The sequence below is a fragment of the Nycticebus coucang genome, chromosome 15 (genome assembly GCF_027406575.1).
Source record: "Nycticebus coucang isolate mNycCou1 chromosome 15, mNycCou1.pri, whole genome shotgun sequence".
NCBI classification, from domain to species: Eukaryota; Metazoa; Chordata; class Mammalia; order Primates; family Lorisidae; genus Nycticebus; species Nycticebus coucang.
The window spans coordinates 59,670,880-59,692,241 of record NC_069794.1 but is presented as its reverse complement, the minus strand read 5'-3'; the positions used below and the strand labels follow the sequence as shown (position 1 = coordinate 59,692,241).

The following is a 21,362-nucleotide window of genomic DNA, read 5'->3' as shown; positions in this document are numbered from 1 at the left end:
ATTTGTTTTTTTTTTTTTTTAATTTAATTGTACATACTTTAATGCAATATATAATTAATATAAACATTATTAGTGAGATATTTTGTGTTATTTTTCATAACTTGTGTTTGAAATCTGATTTACCTACTAGCATGTTTCAGTTTGAACAAGTCACATTTCAAGAGTTTAGTGGTCACAAATGGCTGGTGGCTACTGTATTGGGTACCACAGAATTATAAACAGATGCCACTCACCCTGCTCCAGACACTTTGAGAATGTGTCCTCTTAAATACAGAATTGAGCTTAGGTAGTGTCATAGGGAAGTGAAGCTTATTTGTAAGTCAGGCGTGACCTATATTATGTACATCCTTCCTCCATTCACTCCCCTCCTCCAACTGAGCCCAATTAAAGTAACTTAATTTTTATTTATTTATTTTGAGACAGAGCCTTGAGCTGTCGCCCCTAGGTAGAGTGCTGTGGCCTCACAGCTCACAGCAACCTCCAACTCCTGGGCTTAAGCAATTTTCTTGCCTCAGCTTCCAAAGTAGCTGGGGCTACAGGCACCCTCCACAATGCCCAGCTATTTTTTGGTTGTAGTTGTCATTGTTGTTTTGGCAGGCCCGGGCTGGATTTGAACCCGCCAGCTCTAATATATGTGGCTGGTGCCTTAGCTGCTTGAGCTATAGGCGCCAAGCCAAAGTAACTTGTAGATTTTTTTGAAAACCTCTTTTCAAGGATATTTTATATGTAAATTGCTTTATTTGTATTTGTAATTCATTAACAATACAGACTTTTAAGTTTGATCTTGTCATTCAGAAATAATGGATTCTGCTGTGATAGATACCTATCTAAAGGGACCTTTTAGCAAGTTGAAACAAGACTCCTAACAGGCTGTTTTTTCCTTTTGATAGGCACAATCATTGGCAGCATCACTTTCTACCAGACAACTGTTACGCATTTCTCGTCGCCTGTCACAGTATCCTAATGAAAGTCTTTACGGTGCTGTTACTAAAGCCTGCCTTTCCAGGTAACCATTTTCTCCTTGCATGCTAAATTCAAGTCTCTGGGTCTCTGATAAAACTATATCATACGTTTAATTGATAGTCTGTATTCACAGACCTTAAAAGGCATTAGTCTAAATATATAGCTCTTTCAGCCTTGCCCTCAGTTACTTCAACATACCTAGTATATTTATTTAGACATAACAACAATTTTAAGAGCTATTTTATAGCTGAAAAAACTGTTTAAGTCACTTGTTTGAGTCATACAGTAGTAAATAGTGGGTTTGGGAACTGAATGTGTCTTGAGCTAGGGCTCTTGAGCAGTACACTTAACCATCTCCCAAATTTGTATTGGAGCTTTCCATGCTTTTGATGGTATTGTCTCATTGGCTAAACTTAACAGGACTAACTTTTTTTTCTGTCTAGCAGTTTTCATACCAACTGGGAAACAATTATTAAACATTGGCATATAGACTTTCTACAGAATCACATTTACATGTAACTTTTTAAAAGAGTAATAAGAAAAGATTAAGAACAATCACCAATTAGCCCAAAGATTTCTTTTAGACTTTTCATGTAATCTAGTAATTATCTTTATGGTGGTTATTCTTGTTGTCCTTTTATTTCTTGATAAGAAGAATTAAAAGATGATCTATTTTCAGTTTAAGAGAAACTATATTGCCCTCTGTGACTCTTGGTATAGTGGACAGTTTTTCTTGTAGTTAATTAAGCTTCCATTGCTATAACAAGACTCCTCTCCAATGTCTATAGCAGTGTTTTTCAATCTTTTTTTATCTCATGGCATACTTGAACCTATGGTGAAACTTTTGTGGCACACTTATGTTGATAAAAAAGAGAGTTTAAAAAAGAATATATTTTCTGTGTTTTGAACTTCTTTTGAAAATAATTTAACTAATATTTAATAATATAATTACTAATTTAATTAATGATCTTAAAAAATTTTCGTGGTACACCAGTTGAAAATCACAGGTCTATAGAGTAATTCTTTGAAAAACTAATAGTTGTGAGCAATAACAAAATTGAGTCCCTTATTCTTTTAAGTAGAAGAATATTAAAATTCCAAATGTAAATTAGAAAAAAAATGCTTCAATAGCTTGTTTTTCAGTTGTGACTTAAAGAGAATACTGACACAATATTTTTTCTTAGGACTTGGTTGTAGATAGGAGATCATAGAAGTCAATATAGAATGCTAATATTAACTGTTTTGGAGAGAAAATAATACTTTTGTTACATTAGAATGAAATAATAGTATCTAAAGTATTCTTCACTCTGTTAGATGTGCCCAGTAGTTGAATCAACTTTCAATGTGCAGGTAGGGTGCAGTGGCTCACGCCTGTAATCCTAGCACTCTGAGAGGCTGAGGTGGAAAGCTTGCTTGAGCTCAGGAATTCAAGACCAACCTGAGCAAGAGCTAGATCTTGTCTCTACTAAAAAAAACCCCAGAAAAATTAGCTGGGCACCGTGGTCTACACCTGTAGTTCCAGCTACTGGGAACTGATGCAGGATGATCTCTTGAGCCCAGGAGGTAAGGTATGATTATGTCACTACATTCTAGCTCAGGAGACAGAGTGAGAATCTGTCTGAAAGAAAAGGAAAAAAAAAAGCAACTTTCAGTTTCTCTTATTTAAAAAAGCAAATAAAAACAATAAAGTGAGAATTGATAAAAGAAATAAATAAGAGTGATCAAAGTTTGGAGAAACCTAAAGTGGCTAAGAATATGGAAGGCTGGCAAAGTTTAGTTTATTACTAATTCATTCACACAGTCTATATAGCAAACGTAAGAATATTTTAAATAAAGCTCCGGAAGAGTTAAAGGAGAGTTTCTGTTAGATTTTTTATTGTCACCTTTGGACAGATATTCAAGACAATATTGAAAAGTAATTTCACAGTGATTTCCTATTTTCTCTACTATTTGAAGTGTAAAACTTAATGGATCTTTTCTAAAACACAAATATTTTTATATGTATAAAATTAAAGGCTGTAGAAAAGCCAGTGAAATATATGAACATGATAGATGGAGGTAGTTAATCCTCTCCAGTACACTACCCAGCCTAGAAACTCTAAATGAAAGATAATAAATAAATAATTGCTTATTCTTGTCCAAACGTGAAAGAAAGAGAGTATCATAGGCATCAGAAATGAAGTAGCACTTCATAGGACTCAACATTTCCGGTCCTAGGAATCAACCCAAGAGTAATGAAAATAGTCACACAAACATGTACACAAATTCACAGCAGCATTATTCACAGTGGGTGAAAAGTAGAAGCAACTCTGACTAGGTAAATTGAATGTGGGTTATCTACACAATGGAATATTACTCAGCAATAAAAAGATATGAAGCTACAACATGGATGGACCTTGAAAATACCATGCTAAGTGAAAGAAACCAGACACAAAAGACTACATGTATGATTCTGTTTATATGAAGTGTCAAGAATAAGGCAAATCCATAGACACAGAAAGTAGGTTGGAGATGATCTAAGGCCAGGGAGTCTGCAGGGAGCAGAAGGAGAGAAATGGAGAGTAACTGTTACTTAGGTGCAGTGTTTCTTTCTTGAGTAAGGAAAACGTTCTAAAATCTATTGTGGTGGTATACACACAGATCACAGACAAACTCTGTAAATATCCTAAAAACCATCGACTTACATGCTTCAAATAGGTGAATTATATCTCAACCGAGCTAATATTTTAAAAGAAGAGGAAATTAAGTAAGAAAGCAAAGCCAGAATAAAGAGAATGATTATGATAGCATGGCTGCCAGAGGTGCTTTCAGGAAGGAAATAGGGCTTAGTGGTTCACAGCTGGATTTTATTATCTGTTTGAGGACAACATATGTGGGTACAGGCATCTCTGAGGTGTGGCGGCTATACCTGAGTCCCTGCATAAATAATAGAATCTTGAAGTGTCCTCTGTCCTTAGCAACTAAAAATTTTTGCCCACAAGCCCAGAGAACTGAAGAGAAAGATTTTTTTTTCTTAAAGTTAGGGTAGAAAAGAAACGCTCACCTGTAAGAAATCAAATGCCCTTCATTCCCTAGCTACTGATGTGAGTGATTCATATTGATAGCATCTGCCAGAGTAGTAACCAAAAAGTGGTAAGTTAACATGAAAAACTCATGCGGGATCTTTTCCTTATCTGGAGACTTTAGTTGAAAGCACCAACCCTGAAAACCAATCTGCAGCAAAACTTATACAACCAAGGACAGTAAATATTCCTTCTGAATATGAGGCCACTATACAAACTGATAACCCACATTTGAACAAAAGAGAGATTGGGCAGCTACAACGTTCAGAAGAAATAGAACGCCAAGAACTCAAAAAATAATAGAGCAATTAGAGACTATCAAAGAAGTATGTTTGAGATAATTATAAATCTAGAAATAATTAAAAACTAGATGACCAGTTCTCCTCTGAAGGAGAAAAGTTGCTGGTAGATTTGAAGGAAAAAACAGCCAAATACAACTTTTCAAACTGAAGAATATAGTCATTGAAATGAAACAAACAAAGGAACAAACAAACCAAATGAGTGAACATGCAGTAGATTAGACTATTGAAGACAGAATAAAGTGTAGGAAGATAACCTGGAATGCAGCACAGCAAAATAAAGAGATGGAAAATATGAAAGGGAATGTTAATACACATGTAGGATAGGATAAGAAAGTCCAACGTATGTCTGATAGGAATTTAAGAATAGAGAATAAAGAGAATAAAGGATAATTGTTAAAATAAGTGATGGTTGGGTGTGTTCTGAAATGAAAAGACGTAATCATATAGACTGAAGAAGTGTATTAATTCTCAAGTAGGACAAATTAAAACAAATCTACACTGGTGTACATCATGTTGCTACATGGCATTAAAGATAAAAAGAAAAACTTAAAAATTATGAGAAGAAAAATATACAAGTGAATAAATTTTAAGCTGACAACTTAGATCAGTAATAGTGGATCCAACATTGGATAGTATCCTGAAAGTGTTGAGGGAAATTAACACAGTCCCGTCAACCCCAGAAATCTCTGCCTAGCTAAACACATTTTCAGATAAAGATCGAGTTGATCACTTTGCTGTAAGAACTACTGAAAGGTAGTAGTAGGATAAAAATAGTAAGTAGTTATTAAGAGCCTAGAGAGTAGTTGAATAAAGAAGATGATTAAATCCAGAAAAGACTAAGGTGCAAGAAAAATGGTGAGAAAGAAAATATATCATTAAATTTAAATGTATTGTAAAAAATTAAGTAGTAAAAGTATTAGTATTCATACTAATATGGGAAAGTAAGAATAAGATGAAATAAAATACTAAATGAGAATATAAAAAAAGGTGAATACTTTCTTAGGTTCTTCTGTTCTTTAGGACAAGAATAGTATTAAATCACTTTAGACTTTTTTAGTTTGAAAATGCATATATAAATTTGGGGGAACTGTAAAGCAAAAGAATGTTGATAAATCCAATAGTAGTGAAAATAAGCAAATAGAGAAAACAATCAATGTAGGTAGAAATGAAAGAAAAAAGTCAATGTAGAGAATAGACACAAAGTAATGTTTTATTTTATGTTTACTTCAAGGTAACATTATGATCTAAGAATGAATGATTTTAAGGTGCATTTTATTTTTCAGTCTTACTGTTTTTAATTGACAGTTTCATGGTAGAGGTTAGGATTTCAACATACAAATTTATGAGGGCACAAACATTCTGTCAATAGCAGTAATGTCATTTCTGAAGTTTTCTCTTTTCACTTAATTTTTATTAAAATTGATCTGTTTGATTTATATAAATATAAATTTATATAAATTTATATAAATATAAATAAATATATAATCTATTTTTAAACTATGAGCAATTTAGAACTATCTCAAGAATGTCTGATAGTCTATTTTTAATAGATAAAACATTTTTATGTGGCTGGGCATGGTGCCTCATGCCTATGATCCTAGCACTGTGGGAGGCCCAAGCAGGTGGATTGCCTGAACTCACAGGTTTGAGACCAACTTAGCCAGAGCGAGACCTCATCTCTAAAAATAGTCGGGTAGTGTGGCACCTCTGGCTCAGTGGGTAGGGCGCCAACCCCATATACCAAGGGTGGAAGGTTCTAACCCGGCTCTGGCCAAACTGCAACAAGAAAATAGCTGGACATTGTGGCAGGTGCCTGTAGTCGCAGCTACTCTGGAGGCTGAGGCAAGAGAATTACCTAAGCCCAGGAGTTGGAGATTGCTGTGAGCTGTGACGCCATCTACTGAGGGCGAAAGAGTGAGACTGTGTCTCAAAAAAAATTTTTTTTTATATTTTCATTGTTTGATATTCTAGTTTTAATTTACTGTTATAAAATGAAAAAGTGTGAAAAAGTATTCTAATAAATGAAGGCAAAGGGATTTAATAAAACCCAACAGCCAAACTTAAGAAACAAATTAAAGCAGAAACAAATAAAACTTTTAATAAACTACGAATAGTCTTAATAAAACATGATTAGAAAGGAAATTCTTTAATCTATTAAAGGGTGTCTACCAAAAATTACAGCATTCTTATGGCAAAAATACTTGCACATTTCCTTTAAAGTTAGGAACAAAATAAAAATCATCATTCAGCTCTTGTAGCAAGTGCATCTGCTCTGGGTTAAATGATTAGCTATAGAAGAAAATCAAAGAGAAAATACATATGAATTGCTAGAATTAGTGAGATTACTTATCTATCCAAAGTAATTATATTCCTGTTCTCCTACATCAGTCAGTGAGGAAATGTAATTTTTAAAAAAATTTTATTCAAAATAATAATAGAAAACTTTCAGCAGTAAAGAATAAATCTAATAAATGATATATAATTATTTTATGGATAAAAAAGATTTAAAAGAAGACAAATGAGAAGCTATACTATGTTCATGGAAGGGAAGATTTAGTATTGTACAACTGTTTTCCCCTAAATTGATCTGTAGATATAATTTAGTCAAAATTCAACAAAGATATAGCACATTTGACAGCCTTATCGCAGAATTGTCATGGAAGTTTGAAGGACTAATAATAGCCAAGGAAATTTTGAAGAAGATTAAGGAGGGTGTACTTACCCTACCAGGTATCAAGATCCACTGTAAAATAGTATTGATTGTAACAGTGTGGTATACAAATAGACTATTAATGTAGGCTACAGAGCCCTGAAACAGATCACATATTCAAGGGAACTTAATATATGTTAGAGACAACATTGTAAATTCGTGTGGGAATGTATGGGCTTGTCAATGAATGGTTAAAAATTTTGTCAGGCTTGGTGGTATCTACCTGTAATCCCAGCAACTCAGAAGGCTAAAGTAGGCAAATCACTTTAGTTTAGGAGTTCAAGGCTATTGTGGTGTATGATCATGCCAATGAGTAGCCACTGCACTGGGCAAGATAGCAAGACACATTTCTTAAACATAAAAGTAATACATTTTTTTTCCTTTATCTCATACAAAAAAGTAAAACCCACATATGTGACACTATAAAATACTCTAACTTATAAGCTACAAACCAGAAGAAGATGTTTTATAAGACTTATAATCAAGAGTGGATTGATATTTGGGGACTGCTAGGTCCTACAAATAATAAGGAAATAAAAAGAATTAAGTCTGTTTGGGAAAAGGATCATTAGGCATTCATGCAAAGGATGATTAATTCAAATGGCCAATAAACATTAAAAAAATGCTTAGCCTCATTACTGATTAGTGAGATGAAATTTAAAGCAATAATCAGGTACAATTTTATGCTATAAAAATTTTTACTTGTAAAAGTTTAGTTTTTTTGAGAGTTGAAGGGAATGGAATTTCATCTCTGTGATTTGACAATTCTACTTCTTAATATCTACTGTGTATATAAGGAGATGTGTACAGCATACTTTTTGGAGCAATGAAAAATTGGAAACAAACTATTTGTCCATCACTAGGGAATAAATATAAATTGATCAATTTATATGATCAATTACTATACAACAGTTTAAATGAAGTAAACTACATATATCAATAGTTATGTATCCTGACAACGTAATATTGACTGAAAAAAAACAAATTGCAGATACAAGTTTGATGTATGTTGCCCCTTGTATAAAATGTTAAATACAATAAACAGCACATGCTTACATAGCAAAATTAATAAATATGGACAAGAAGTACACATCAATTTCAAGGTTAGAGTTACCTCCAGGAATGGAGAGGAATGAATAGAGTACTTAATTTTCTCCATAATTTTCTGCAATGTTCCTTATAATTTTATAAAATATTGAAGTATTTTATAGTTAAAAAATTGAAAAATAAAAAATGCTTAGTTTTCATTCTCATACATTTTTTTACTGAATCAAATGATCAACTCATTTTTTCTTTTTCATCAACTGACCATAAAAAAACTTTATTTTCTTATCTCTTCATGACCTTTTCAGCTATAAAAGAATAGTAAAAGAGCTAGCTTATTTATGCATCATCTGTTGACTTTAGCAAGAGACAAAATTTTTTTTATTAACCAACTATTCAGAATAGCACAATAGCAGGAAGGAACTAAAAAGTTATTGGTGCATAAAGTGTTCTATTTGTTAAACAACCTTGTTCCATATGGAAGCAGTGAAAAGAAATTGAACGTGGTGGAAAATTTTAAAACAAAATTTATATAATTTATACTCAGATAATTTTTATTAGGCAGATAAAATCAAAAGAAATTATCTAGACTACATTTATTAAACATCAGCTAGTTTTTTTTTTGTTGTTGTTGTTGTTGTTTTTTGAGACGGAGTCTCACTATGTTGCCCTTGTTAGAGTGCTCTGGCGTCACAGCTCACAGCAGCCTCAAACTGTTGGGCTTAAGTGATTCTCTTGCCTCAGCCTCCAAAGTAGCTGGGACTATAGGCACCTGCCACAACACCCAGCTATTTTTTGTTGTTGTTGTTGTTGTTGTTGTAGTTGTTATTGTTGTTTAGCTGGCCCGGGCTGGGTTTGAACCCACCAGCCTCAGTGTATGTGGCTGGCGCCCTAGCTACTAAGCTACAGGGGCCAAGCCGCCTTATTAATTTTTTAAAAATATTATTCATTTATTTGTTTATGCCAATTAAATTTAAATTGCAATGATTACCTATAGTAGTAACAATTGGCTATGCACCTCATCCTCATAGCCTATAATATGGACGTCAACTGTTGGAGCTTGAGGCAAAATTCATTTTTTAGATAATTGAAAACCAAAGAGACCACAGAGAAGAAAATTTAGAAGACAAGGAAATTTACAGGTATTTTGCTTTCCAAAAATACTTATATTATAGAAGAATTAATTAGAAGTCCCTGTCTTAAGAGTTCTATTTCATTCAAATACTACAGTTCATATTCCATTGACTTATTTACTTCTGGAAAATTTTGGGATGCTAACATAAAAATTTTAGGCAGAGTTATAAGAATTCAATCAGAAATGAAGATTATTTCTGATATTAATTTCCTTCATCAATGACTCAGTTTACATACATTTTTCAGAAATTTCCTGTGGTATTTCTACCACATGGTAGAAATGAAATAACATCTATATAGAATTAGATTATATAAACGCAGTTTATATACATTTTTCAGAAATTTCCTGTGGTATTTCTACCTCATGGTAGAAATGAATAACATCTATATAAAATTTTCATTATTTAAGCTGTTAGCTAATTAATTTTCAAAAATAACAAGCTTGATAGGCCATCATATACAGTATTAGTAGAAATTATCATTGAGCAATGGGAAGGGAAAGAACTAATAATCCCTTGAAAACTGGGAATAAAGTAAGAGTTAGCCTCACACCACCTGATATGCTTCATTCCTTCATTTGTTGAGTGGGTTAATGTTTTTTTTAGAATTTAGGTTCTAGATACAAATAGTTTTCAACTTCCAAGACACCTGTGATTAATTGATAGTGCTATCTATGTGCTAGAATAAGAATAATTGTCAAGTGTGTTCAATCTCAGCAGGAAACAATGCCTTATTAGCAAGCAATGTGTGCCACTGCTCCTGAAAGTGAAGCATTTGTACCATTTACTATCTATTACTCACTTTGGAGAGCAATCTAAAAATGTTCCAATAAAGGGCTAATGTCAAGATGCATTGACAGACAGACTGTATAGATTTCAGGGATGTCTGGGAATAGCAAATAAGTCTAAGCTTGAAAGTTGTTATTGCCAGTCAGGGTGGTCTGAGGGGAATAATGGAGATGTAGCTACTGGGCCTGATGTTACCAGGCAGAATCTAGTTTTGGAAATACCCCGTTTCCCTGAAAATAAGACATCCTCCGAAAATAAGACCTACTTACAGGAAAGATAAGACGTCTCCTGAAAATAAGACCTAGCACATCTTTGGGAGCACACCTTAAAATAAGACACTGTCTTATTTTCGGGGAAACAGGGAGGAAGCTTGGGCTGGGTCCAAGAATAGGATGCAGGAAACAGGATAAAATCCCAGTTTGGGAGCTGGAGGTTGAGTTTTGCACAGCATGAATAATGATCTCAAAACTGTGATAAAAGATCATAGAGGAGCAATAGTTAACTCAGAGCTGCTGACCTAGAGCTGTATTAATTCCCCTAAGATAACCCAGGACAAAATAAGTCTGTCTCACTCTCTTCTGTTAGAGCTTAGACTCAAGGTTGTTCGACTCCTACCAAAGATTTAGAAATGTGAAAAACCTAAATTACAGTCTTAGTATGTTGATTTGGAACATTGTTTCATATAGTGATTAGTTTATAATAGTACATGTCACCATGAATTAAAAGTCATTTCTTTGAGCCCACTTGGGATCATAAAGATATATTTTTATATGTATGGATGGGAAACTGTTGCATGTTATAAGCACATGATAATCATAATCGAGTTGTTGTTAAAGAATATTTCTGTCACTCACTTGATTGTTATTTTGACAACATACATATAGAATAAATAAGCAGGAAAAACAAGGGTTCAAGAATCTAAATTCATTCAATAATGTGTGTTAGAAAGTAAAGAAAATCTTCATTAATTCACCTCCATTGACTTGCATTTGTGATTGTCAAGTTAAAACAGGCTAGTGTTGTTTTATCTATTTAAGACATTTGATAAGCCAGTGAAGTAGTAAGATTTATGAAGTATATTAAATCTACTAAAGGTAGCAAATTATCATAAATTTTATTCTGCAAAATTTATATGGGTAAGTACCACTAATTACAAATAAGCTTGACTTATTAAAGGAGACTCCATAAATGTACAATTCATACATACTTTAAGTTTATATTTATTCTAAAATTTTGCATGATTTCACAGGTCCAGGCTAATCTTCCTTAACCGCTTGTAAACGTGTATGTGTGAGAGTGTGTGTGTATGTTGAAAGATACTGAAGAATCACTTAATGCTTTGACTTTATCCATTTTTCTCCCCTCTGACTCCCTAGGTTTTTACCAAGCCTTGCTAGGTTAGCATTAGAAAAAAATCTGACAGATGCTTCAATAGAAATAAGCACTAATGACAATGTGGAACCAGAACTGAAGGATTACAATTGTAAGTATTTGTTTGGTTCTTCTTAAAGGGAAATAATTACCAAACATTTGATGCTATTTATTATTTTTATTTCAATAAAAGTATTTTAGTTTTATGTCCATTCTGTTTTATGTATTTGGTTGAAGAAATGAATCTATTAGTTTTTAAAAAAAATTTGAAAACCACTTATAAGTTTAATTTTATTTACTTTATTTTAGTATATATGTATTACTAGATACATAGTTCTCCCTACCCTTAAGAGGGATAACTGAGACTCAGCGCTCATAGCTCAGTGAGTAGGGCGCCAGCCACATGCACCCAGGCTGGCGGGTTTGAGCCTGGCCTGGGCCTGCTAAACAACAATGACAACTGCAATCAAAAATAGCCAGGCATTCTGGCGGGTGCCTGTAGTCCCAGCTACTCGAGAGGCTGAGGCAAGAAAATTGCTCAAGCCCAAGAGTTTGAGGTTGCTATGAGCTCTGACACCACGGCACTCTACCGAGGGAACATAGTGACACTCTGTCTCAGAAAAAAAAAAAAGAGAGAGAGATAATTGATACCAATATTTTAAGGCTCTGAGAATTCCTGCTGTAAATCAACTTGTCTAATTTTGACACATTTTTTTTCCCAAATGTATTTCACCAGTGAATCTAGAATTATGTTTTTTTCTCACAAAATATTTTGAAGGTGATTAATATCCTACAGTATGTATTTTGGAAACTTTTCTAGGCTGATACAGACTAAAATAATAATCAGAATACAGCATGCCTCCTTCCATATCCACCTGTATTGTCTTGGTGATACTTTTCTTCTAGATAGCCATAAGTACCATTTTGAGCTCTTCCTATAAAAGTTTCCTAGTTTTCAGTTAGTGCATAATGAAAGTATTTTGGTTTTTTAAAATGTAATTACCTATTTTATCAAAATATCCAGTGTGTGGGACCCTTTCTGAGGAGGCCTATTGTGGCTCTCCATGTAGTAGATGTTTTCAACAGCTGAGATAAGAGTTTGGTATTGCCAGGCACCATGGCTCAAGCCTGTAATCCCAGCACTCTGGGAGGCCAAGGGGGTGGGGGTGTGTGTGTGGTGGATTGCCTGAGGTCAGGAGTTTGAGACCATTGCGGGGACCCCCCTTCTCTAAAAATAGCCCCATGTTGTGTCAGGTGCCTATAGTCCCACCTGAAGCAAAAGGATTGCTTGAGGCCAGGAGTTTGAGGTTGCTGTGAACTGTGATGCCGTGACACTGTACTGAGGGTGACAAAGTGAGACTCTGTCTCAAAAAAAAAAGTTTGGTATTAAGGAAATAAGATGACTTTTTTAGGGTAAAAATGGATCTGAATACAGATATGCAGAGCCAACTCAGAGACAGAATGCTAACTCTGGGGCTTAGAATTTCATAATATCGTTTGATTGAGTCTATTAACATACCCAAAGAAAGACTGTACTCCAGACTGCCGATTGTTTGGTCTTGGTGACAGGCCCCTGGTATTAGTGGCCATCTAAGCCTCTTATACGGATTAAGGAACCTAAGCGAAGAGACTTTTTACTTGTCTGGTTCCATTCAATTTAAGGGAATCTCTCATGAAGAATTCATTTAATTCACTCTCCTTGGTCAGAGTGCATGCTCACAAAACAACCTTCTGATGAGGATTTGGCTTTTCCCTCTGGTCTCCCTCTAAATAATGAGCTGATTCTTGCACCAGTATAGCGTAGTCCATGTGAAAGCTGTAGTTTTCATTGTTCTGTAATATTATGTAATTCTGATTTTTATATCAGAGTATATAGAGAAACCACAATGCATGTCTTCAATATTCTCCTGAAAGTTAGATTTGCCTTTAGTTGTAATGAGAAAACCAGGTTTAGAGCCTACTAGGCTGAGGACTTTGACAAATTGACCAAAATAATGCCATCCTGTGAGTTTCTTAGAAGATAGCTAGCCAGGTTTCTCCCAGAGAAATCACTATTCTCTGAGTGCGTTTCTTTTTTCAAGCTTGAAATTTTAATAATGAACATTGGCTGAGCGAATAAAATTAAAATTATCTCAAAGCCTTAAATCTACTGAATGGATATGTTCCATGAACTAAACCATAGATAGTATCAGATACTGTTTGAACCTGAAATTATATAATCATCTCAACCAGCATATGGGTATATAGTAAATTCAACTGCCACACTCTGCTCTTTCACTTTACACTCTTATGTTTATTTCAGAGGCCTAATGGTAGTAAATAAATAGCAAATTCTCAGTGTGACTGCTCATGGTTTTCTTTTTCTATTGAAGTTTACTGGGGGTTTTGGGGTGTGGTTTTTTAAGACCATCTCACTTTGTTACCCTCAGTAGAGTGCCATGGAGTCACAGCTCACAGCAACCTCAAACACGTGGGCTCAGGTGATTCTCTTGCCTCAGCCTCCTCTGCAGCTGGAACTACAGGCACCTGCCACAACACCCAGATATTTTTAGAGATGGGGTTTTGCTCTTGCACAGCTGGCTACAGACTCAGATTGTTCTCAAACCTCTGAGCTCAAGCCCCTGCCTGGACTCCCAGAGTGCTAGGATTACAGGGGTGAGCCCCTGTGCCTGGCCTCTATTGAAGAGTACTGTTAAGATCTACTGTGCTTTGGCAAATGAGTAGCACTCATAAACAGGGTGACAATTTAATTATTTTTAGCTCAAAATTGTTCACAGTATTCCATAGAAGCAAATGTTGCTTTCCCCCCTTGTCTTTCAAAACACTTTAGCACAAAAATAGCATTCTAGAGGAAGAACAAACTGCAGTGTTCTTATTTGAAGTAGGAAAAAAAATGATGGATGAATTGTTTAAGTCATTGTAATTGTGTATCTGCTTGCTAGGGTATTTCCACAGGATGGAGTATTATTTGGAGTCAAAAGATTGAATATACACTACATGGTAGAAGAGATATCAGACTACTTTTACCTCTACCCTGGGTGATTTTAAGCAACTTAACTTGGTATATTCTTCTAAATATTCTCATGATTCTTGGCTCATTATTAAGAGAACTACATGAAATTATATAAGGAAAAAGTGAAGAAGCTCCTTAGTAGTTACAGTACTACTGTTAATGTTATTGTTGACCTTGAAACATGTCAGTCAGTGAACATGTGTATGTGGTTACCATAGGGAATACACAAGATATGTTCCCTGACTTCAAGAAATTTACTATTAAATTCCCTGGCTTTAAGGAGCTCATAATCTATTCTAGGCCATCCTATTTGTATGTAGCAGGTAGAAAACAATACAATAATAATCATTACAGAGTAATTGTAATGGGCAGAGGTTCCCAATCTAGCTGGATGTCAAAACCACCTAGGTGCTTATTTGAAAATATAGCTATCTCCTAGTCCATCCTTGAAAATAGTAATTTAAGAGGTCTGGGGGGTAGGTGAACTCATATGTACTTTTGATTAGAGCTCTACAGGATTCTCTTATAGGGTTTTTCAATGGATGAAGCCTGAAAAATGATATTCAAGGTACTTCAAAAAATTTTAACGGATATTTGGCTTATGTTTGTATTATAATCTCTCATCAAATTGAATGTAGAGCTGTGATGTTTAAGCTTCAAGCTTACTTCTTTAGATGTTAGATTAAAATTCCTTGAAGAACCTATAGGCGTTACAGAATCGATATTACATTCTACATTGGGTGGTCTGGCTTCTCTGAGGACGTATCTATGAATAATCCTCTGTCTTGTGTGGGATGTTTAGGTGAAGTAGCTTCTGGATCTCTGCGTATTGGCACTGTTAAGGCACCTATCTATAATGCCCATGAGAAAATGAAAGTGCCTGATGTGCTGTTCTATGACAATATTCAGGTAAGAGTATTGCTTTGTGTTCTTAGATAAATCATTTACTAAAACATTGTGGTAGTAAACTCTGCAAATCAATGTGTAATTATTTTTGTAATTTCCTAAGTTTAATTTAGATAATGCAAAATGAAATACTGGACTTTTATTAAGACAAAACAAAATTCTTTCCTTTTTGAGATACTTGAAAATTGGAGGAGCTAGTGCTATGATTAGGGTAATAAATTTTATATACACACCTGCACATAATATGACTTTCTTAAGGTAAATAAAATAAGTACATTATTAAATTAAAAACAAAGCAGAACTACTCATCCTCTCTTTTGCTTGCTTATTAGACCATTTCAGTAGCTCAGAGAGGGATGTGTCCTATGCATCCTTTTCCTCATACTCTTCCGTTCCTTGTGTTTTTATTTTCTTTCCTTTCCTCCTTCTTCCTTTTTTTAATGAGAAAAAGGTAGAGAATTCTGCACTTTTCAACTAACAAGTAAGCATGGCCATTCCTCTAAGACATAGGAATAAGTTTATACCTAGAAAGCTTTATTGTAGATGTTTAATAAGAATTTTTTAGAGAAAATTACCCATAATGTAAAAGGTCTTTTTCTTTTTTTATATTTTCTGTCAAATGATTATATATTTCTTTTATAATAAAAAGTACTTAAAATTTTCTGTAATAGGCACTAATCTGCATGTAAGTATTGTTATAAATTGCAAATTATGTTAGATGAATGGGGTTTTACTATTTTCATTGTATTGAAAAGTTAGCAAAATTAAAGTAAAATTTCTTTTTAAATCTGTCATTCCCCAATTCTTTTGTTATTTAATAAGTACCTGAATTTATATCCCTGAATTATATTAACATTATAAGTATCTAGACAGATTCTTCTTTCTCAATAAACTTTTATTTTATTTATTTAATTTTTTTTTAATTTTCTACTCCAAATGTCTGAGGCCGGAAAACAAGGTCAATAAAAATTTTGGTTTAAAATTTTGAAATCTGTGAAAACTATGACTGTTATCTATGATATAGAAGAAGGTATAATCCAGATTTACTTTTTATTCATTCTGTAGCCATTGAGCTAATATAAATTTTATTTTGCTTCCAGAGAATGTTCTTGCACAATTGTTAGACACCTGAACAGAAAATAATGTTACTTACAAGACACAACAAAGGGGAAAAAATCTTGCCTACCAAATAAAGACAAAAACACGATTATAAGGAAAATACACTATTTCCAAGCATTGGTGATATCACACTCTATTCATATAGTGGAAAAGAACAAAGAAAAAAAGAATGAGGATGGTGTTATAAGTGACAATTTGAAAAACTCCATGGTCGCAAAAGATTGCACAAGAATGTAGGAAGTTTGGCAGTAGCAAAGACCATTGTGCCCTTGAACACAATGTCTGTTGCCATGGTGTTTGTGACAGAGAAATTGAGGACTACAGGGCTGCTGTGAACTTATGCAGTGGCCTTAAGGGACTTTTTGTAAGCTGTTTCTAAATGTACTTTCTCTTCATAAAACATTGTGAATTAACCATTAATGAAAATTTTCTAGCTATACCAATTATAGGGACAGTGGCTTGATGGAATTTGCTTACGTGTGTATATTACTATTTCCTTTTATGCTGTACTTTATCTTTGAATTAGTAGTCTTCAATGCCTATTGTAGATTTAGGTGTCTCTGTACCATCTTGTTCTATGCCCTGCGATCCCCTTACCACATTGTATTGAAACTGATTTTTTTTAATGGGTTTTTTCCTGTTATTAAGGCAAAACCCTGTGTTTTCTTTATTCTTTATCTCTAGCAAATAGCAAAGTACCTGGCATATAGTAACTGCTAAGTAAATGTGTTAAGTGGATTATTGAAAGAATGAATAAGATTTTGAATGTTCATGATGAAGAGTATTATTTTATTAAATTTTTCATTAAGGAATATTATTATACTTGCAGCACTAAGGAGAACTTGGGTGAAAGGGAGATTTATAGCCTCTTGACGACCCTGAGGAGCTTTAGATATGAAAGAATTTTAAAATATTCCATGGTGTATCTGAAAGTATTTTTAAAATAAAAACTACCAAGACAATCAGGTACATTGTGTCAGGCCTGGTCCTAAGGTATCAGGAAACAGAGATTAAAATACACACACATGTATATGTAGCTCCAGGACTCATAATCTAATAGGGGAAACAGACAAGTGAGTATGTGCAGGTTACTGTGGTAGCATTGATGGGGTGATGGGCCTAGACCAGAATGATCATAGAAAATTGGTCAACCAGGCAAAGTTGGGAGAGTTTCACAGGCAGTGAGACCTGCATTTGCAGAGACTTGGTTATATGAAAGATTAACTCATTTAGAGAGTTACATATAACTAATTGTCACTGATGAACTTGAAGCTGCAAAGAAAGAATATCGAGAGAAGAAGCTGGTGAATTAGGAAAGAGTCAAATCATCTGGGCCTTCCTAATGAAGGAATTTGTATTCTATTTAGAAGAATGAGGGAGTCATCGAAAGATCTTTTTTTTTTTCATTGAAAGATCTTAAATATGTTTGTATGTCGGCTAACTTTGGTTCTACTCTTTGATGTTGTGTAGGAGTTAGAACCAAGGCAAAGAGAAGCTGGTTAGGTGGTTATTGCAATAGTCGGGAGAAAGTTATGAAAGATCTGAACTAAGGCTGTGACAGTGCTGCAGGGCTATTTAGGAGATAGAATCAGGGGAGCTTTGTGTTAGACGAAGGAGAGAAATTCTTTCTCAGAGAGTGCACAGTCTGGTGGGAACGTAAACCAAAGAGTAAACAGAAAAATATTCTAAATCGTGTCTGTGTCTGGAATATAGTGTAGGAGGAGGAGAAGTGTAGGAGACGAGGCTAAAAGTCGATCAACAATGTATCGAGTGACCTTTGTTCTTAAAGTATTAAGATTAACTTAAAGAATTTTGGAAAAATGAAGTGACAAGATTTTGAACAAAGAAATGATGTGTCAGTATTGTAAGAACACATTGGTGCAGGAAGAGACTGAAGTTAGAGAAGGTAAGTCAGCTGATAAAAATCTAGGACAGAGGGCAGTGCCTGTGGCTCAGTGAGCAGGGCGCTGGCCCCATATACTGAGGGGGGCCGGTTCAAACCCAGCCCCGGCCAAACTGCAACAAAAAAATAGCTGGGCGTTGTGGCGGGCACCTGTAGTCCCAGCTACTCAGGAGGCTGAGGCAGGAGAATCGCCTAAGCCCAGGAGTTGGAGGTTGCTGTGAGCTGTGTGACGCCACGGCTGTGTGACGTCACACAGGTGTGTGACGCTGTGAGCTGTGTGCTACAGAATTTGTAGAAACTCTGTCTCTACAAAAAAAAAAAAAAATCTGGGACAGAGATGATAGAAACCTGAATCAAAGCTGTGTGGATAGAAAAGAAAAGGTAGACATTGTTGACATTGGTGGCTTAACAGCTCAGAAGCTCAAGTTGGTATTTAGCTGAATCTTGATACGTAAGAAGAGAAGAATAAAGTGGACAGGCTGCTGATGGCAGGGGTTTGCTGTGGTGGAAGAAGATGATGCTGTCAATTGGGGAAAAAGAGGATAAAGAATGAAGTTGAAGAGAAAGTAATAAATTGGATTTTAGACATGTTGCGTTTTAGAAAATGGGAAATAACCAAGTGTTTTAATCACCACTTAGAAATACAAGGCTGGAGTTGAGGAGGCGGAAAGTCTTGCTGTTGAAGATCAATGTAGAGCTGGTAGTCGAAGCCATGAGGTAGATGAGAAGATTTAAGGAAAACGGAGTCAGAGCTAGTTCTTTAAACACTGACATGTAGGTACCCAATACTGCACTCAGCCTTCCTTTAACCCTCAGTTGGTCTTGGGTATCACTAGACACAACTTGCTCTGCCCCTTACAGTGCCAACAAAGGGAAGCATCCAAAAGGTAGAAAGAGAAAACAATGCAGGTGCTGGGCAAAATCAGTATTTAAGGAATTGCTACAAGAAAATCCAGCCCAGAAGATGCTGATGGACGGAAATGGTTAGGGAGGTAGGAAGGAATTAGGAGAAACAGACATTTGGAAGAGGAAGCTTTGAAGAAATTGCCCGTAGTGCTAAGTGAACCAACAGGCTAAGAGGAGAATTATGTTGGCAGTGACTTTAGCATTAGCTAATGCTTGCTTATTTGAATAATCTGGTTAGATATAATGAGGGCATAAAGTAGGAGGACATGAGAATAGTAAAGAAGATAAGGATACAAATATAGTTGAATTATTTTTTCAGTATTTACATTGCTTTTGTTACCTGGCTATGAAGGTGTTCGTTCCAACTTTGCTATATATTCCTCATGCAGATTAGCCCATTTATTACTGGAAGAACTTAGTGTTTTCTGGAAATTGGCACTGACTTTTTATCTTAGTGAAAAGGAAGATGTCTCCAGACTATATTAGCACCAGAACCCAGATGTTGTAGGAGTCCCTTTTATGGGCTAACCATACATCTCGGTTTGCTCAAGATAGTCTCTGTTTACACTTGTTGTCCTAGCATAGTTATTAATAGTGTTTCTTTTTATTCTTAAAAGTGTTCCAAAATGAACAATAAATGTATGTGCTCATGTTATTTCAAGCCTTGTTAAAATTCTACTTCCATGGTGTATCTGAAAGTATTTTTAAAATAAAAGCTACTAAGACAGGTATCAGGGAATACTCGTTTGTTCTTGAAGGAGGGAACAAACTTTCTCAGTTTTTCTTTCCAAGAGAGAAAAACTCTGGAAAATAATCTTGTTCAATTTGATGAATAAAAAGAAAAATTTCTGGATATCAAAAACACCATAAACTAAATTTGAAAGAAGAAAAGTAGGTGACACACTAGCAGAATGTCCTACAGCATGTATTAGATGCAAAGATTACTTTGCCGTTCTTACAAATAGGGAACTTCTATAGTACTTATGAAGCTGTTATTGATTTGATAGGGAAAACCAAGAAAAGGTACAGTATTAATTGTGCTGGAATGTTCGTCTCCCACTTAAACTTGAGCCTTTGTGACCTACTGATAAGTGTCTTGTGTCTCAAGATACAAGAAAGCAACATATTTTCCTCTGTGGCTATTGGGAACAACTATAATCTTTTTTTTATGTTATTTTATATCATGATTCAAATAAAAATGTATGGAAAATAATATATTTTTCATTGTAAAGCTACATATGGCTTTGAAGGTAATGGTTAGGAACAAGTCAGTATAAAATGTTCCATGGAAATCTCCAATTATTTTAGGAAGCCTTTATAATCTTTACATTAGCATATGTCAATTTGAACATTACATTAAATTATACGCCAAATCTACATAGCTTAATAGGTGAAAAATATTTGCATTCAATTATAAAAACTCTGAAATATTGGTTAGTAGTTTAGTCTTCCTCAGGTGGACTATTTCATGTTTTCAGCATCAGTAACATAATTGGTTATATAACTTATAACCACAGCATTTATTTTGTATTTTTTTTTTAATCAAAGCATTTGATTTTATCCTAATAGATACTTTACATTCCAGGAAGCTATCTAACTTGTGGTTAACTTTCTCATTCCATCTTGTTTATGTGAAACGCAATTAACTTCTGGCTGTTTTTTTTCTCTAGCACATGATGGTGATGGAAGATATGCTCAAAGACTTTCTCCTTGGAGAACACTTATTATTGGTTGGCAACCAGGTGAGTTATGGCTGCAACTCACATACTAATGAATAAATAATAGCAGTAGTTTAAAAATAGTAGGTTTATTCTTGTTGGAATTAAGTTTTTAGAAATGATTCTTCTCCCCCGCCCCTCCCACCCCAATTAAATGGCTGGTTTTATTAAAGGATAAGAGTCTGCTACCTTTTAAACCTTAGAAACAGGGGTGTCCAACCTGGACTTTCTTTGCTTATCTGTGGTGTCAGATACCATGAAAAGTATGCAGACTTTTTGTTTTTTTTTTTTTTTTGGCTTATCAGCTTTCATTATTGTTTGTTTATTTAATGTGTTAAATATTATCAGCTTTCATTATTATATGTTTGTTTATTTAAATTGTGGCCCAAGACAACTCTTATTCTTCCAATGTGTGGCAGAGGG

General features: G+C 34.6%; 1 protein-coding gene across 1 annotated transcript in view; it reads left to right on the top strand.

Moving 5' to 3' along the window:
* The window catches only part of VWA8 (von Willebrand factor A domain containing 8), a 468,998-nt gene that overhangs the window by 199,646 nt on the left and 247,990 nt on the right, over window positions 1–21,362 (top strand). Inside the window, exons 17-20 of the mRNA XM_053563447.1 lie at window positions 891–1,006; window positions 11,380–11,486; window positions 15,190–15,296; window positions 20,892–20,963. Of these exons, the coding sequence (XP_053419422.1) occupies window positions 891–1,006; window positions 11,380–11,486; window positions 15,190–15,296; window positions 20,892–20,963 (402 nt within the window). The remainder of the gene's footprint in view (window positions 1–890; window positions 1,007–11,379; window positions 11,487–15,189; window positions 15,297–20,891; window positions 20,964–21,362) is intronic.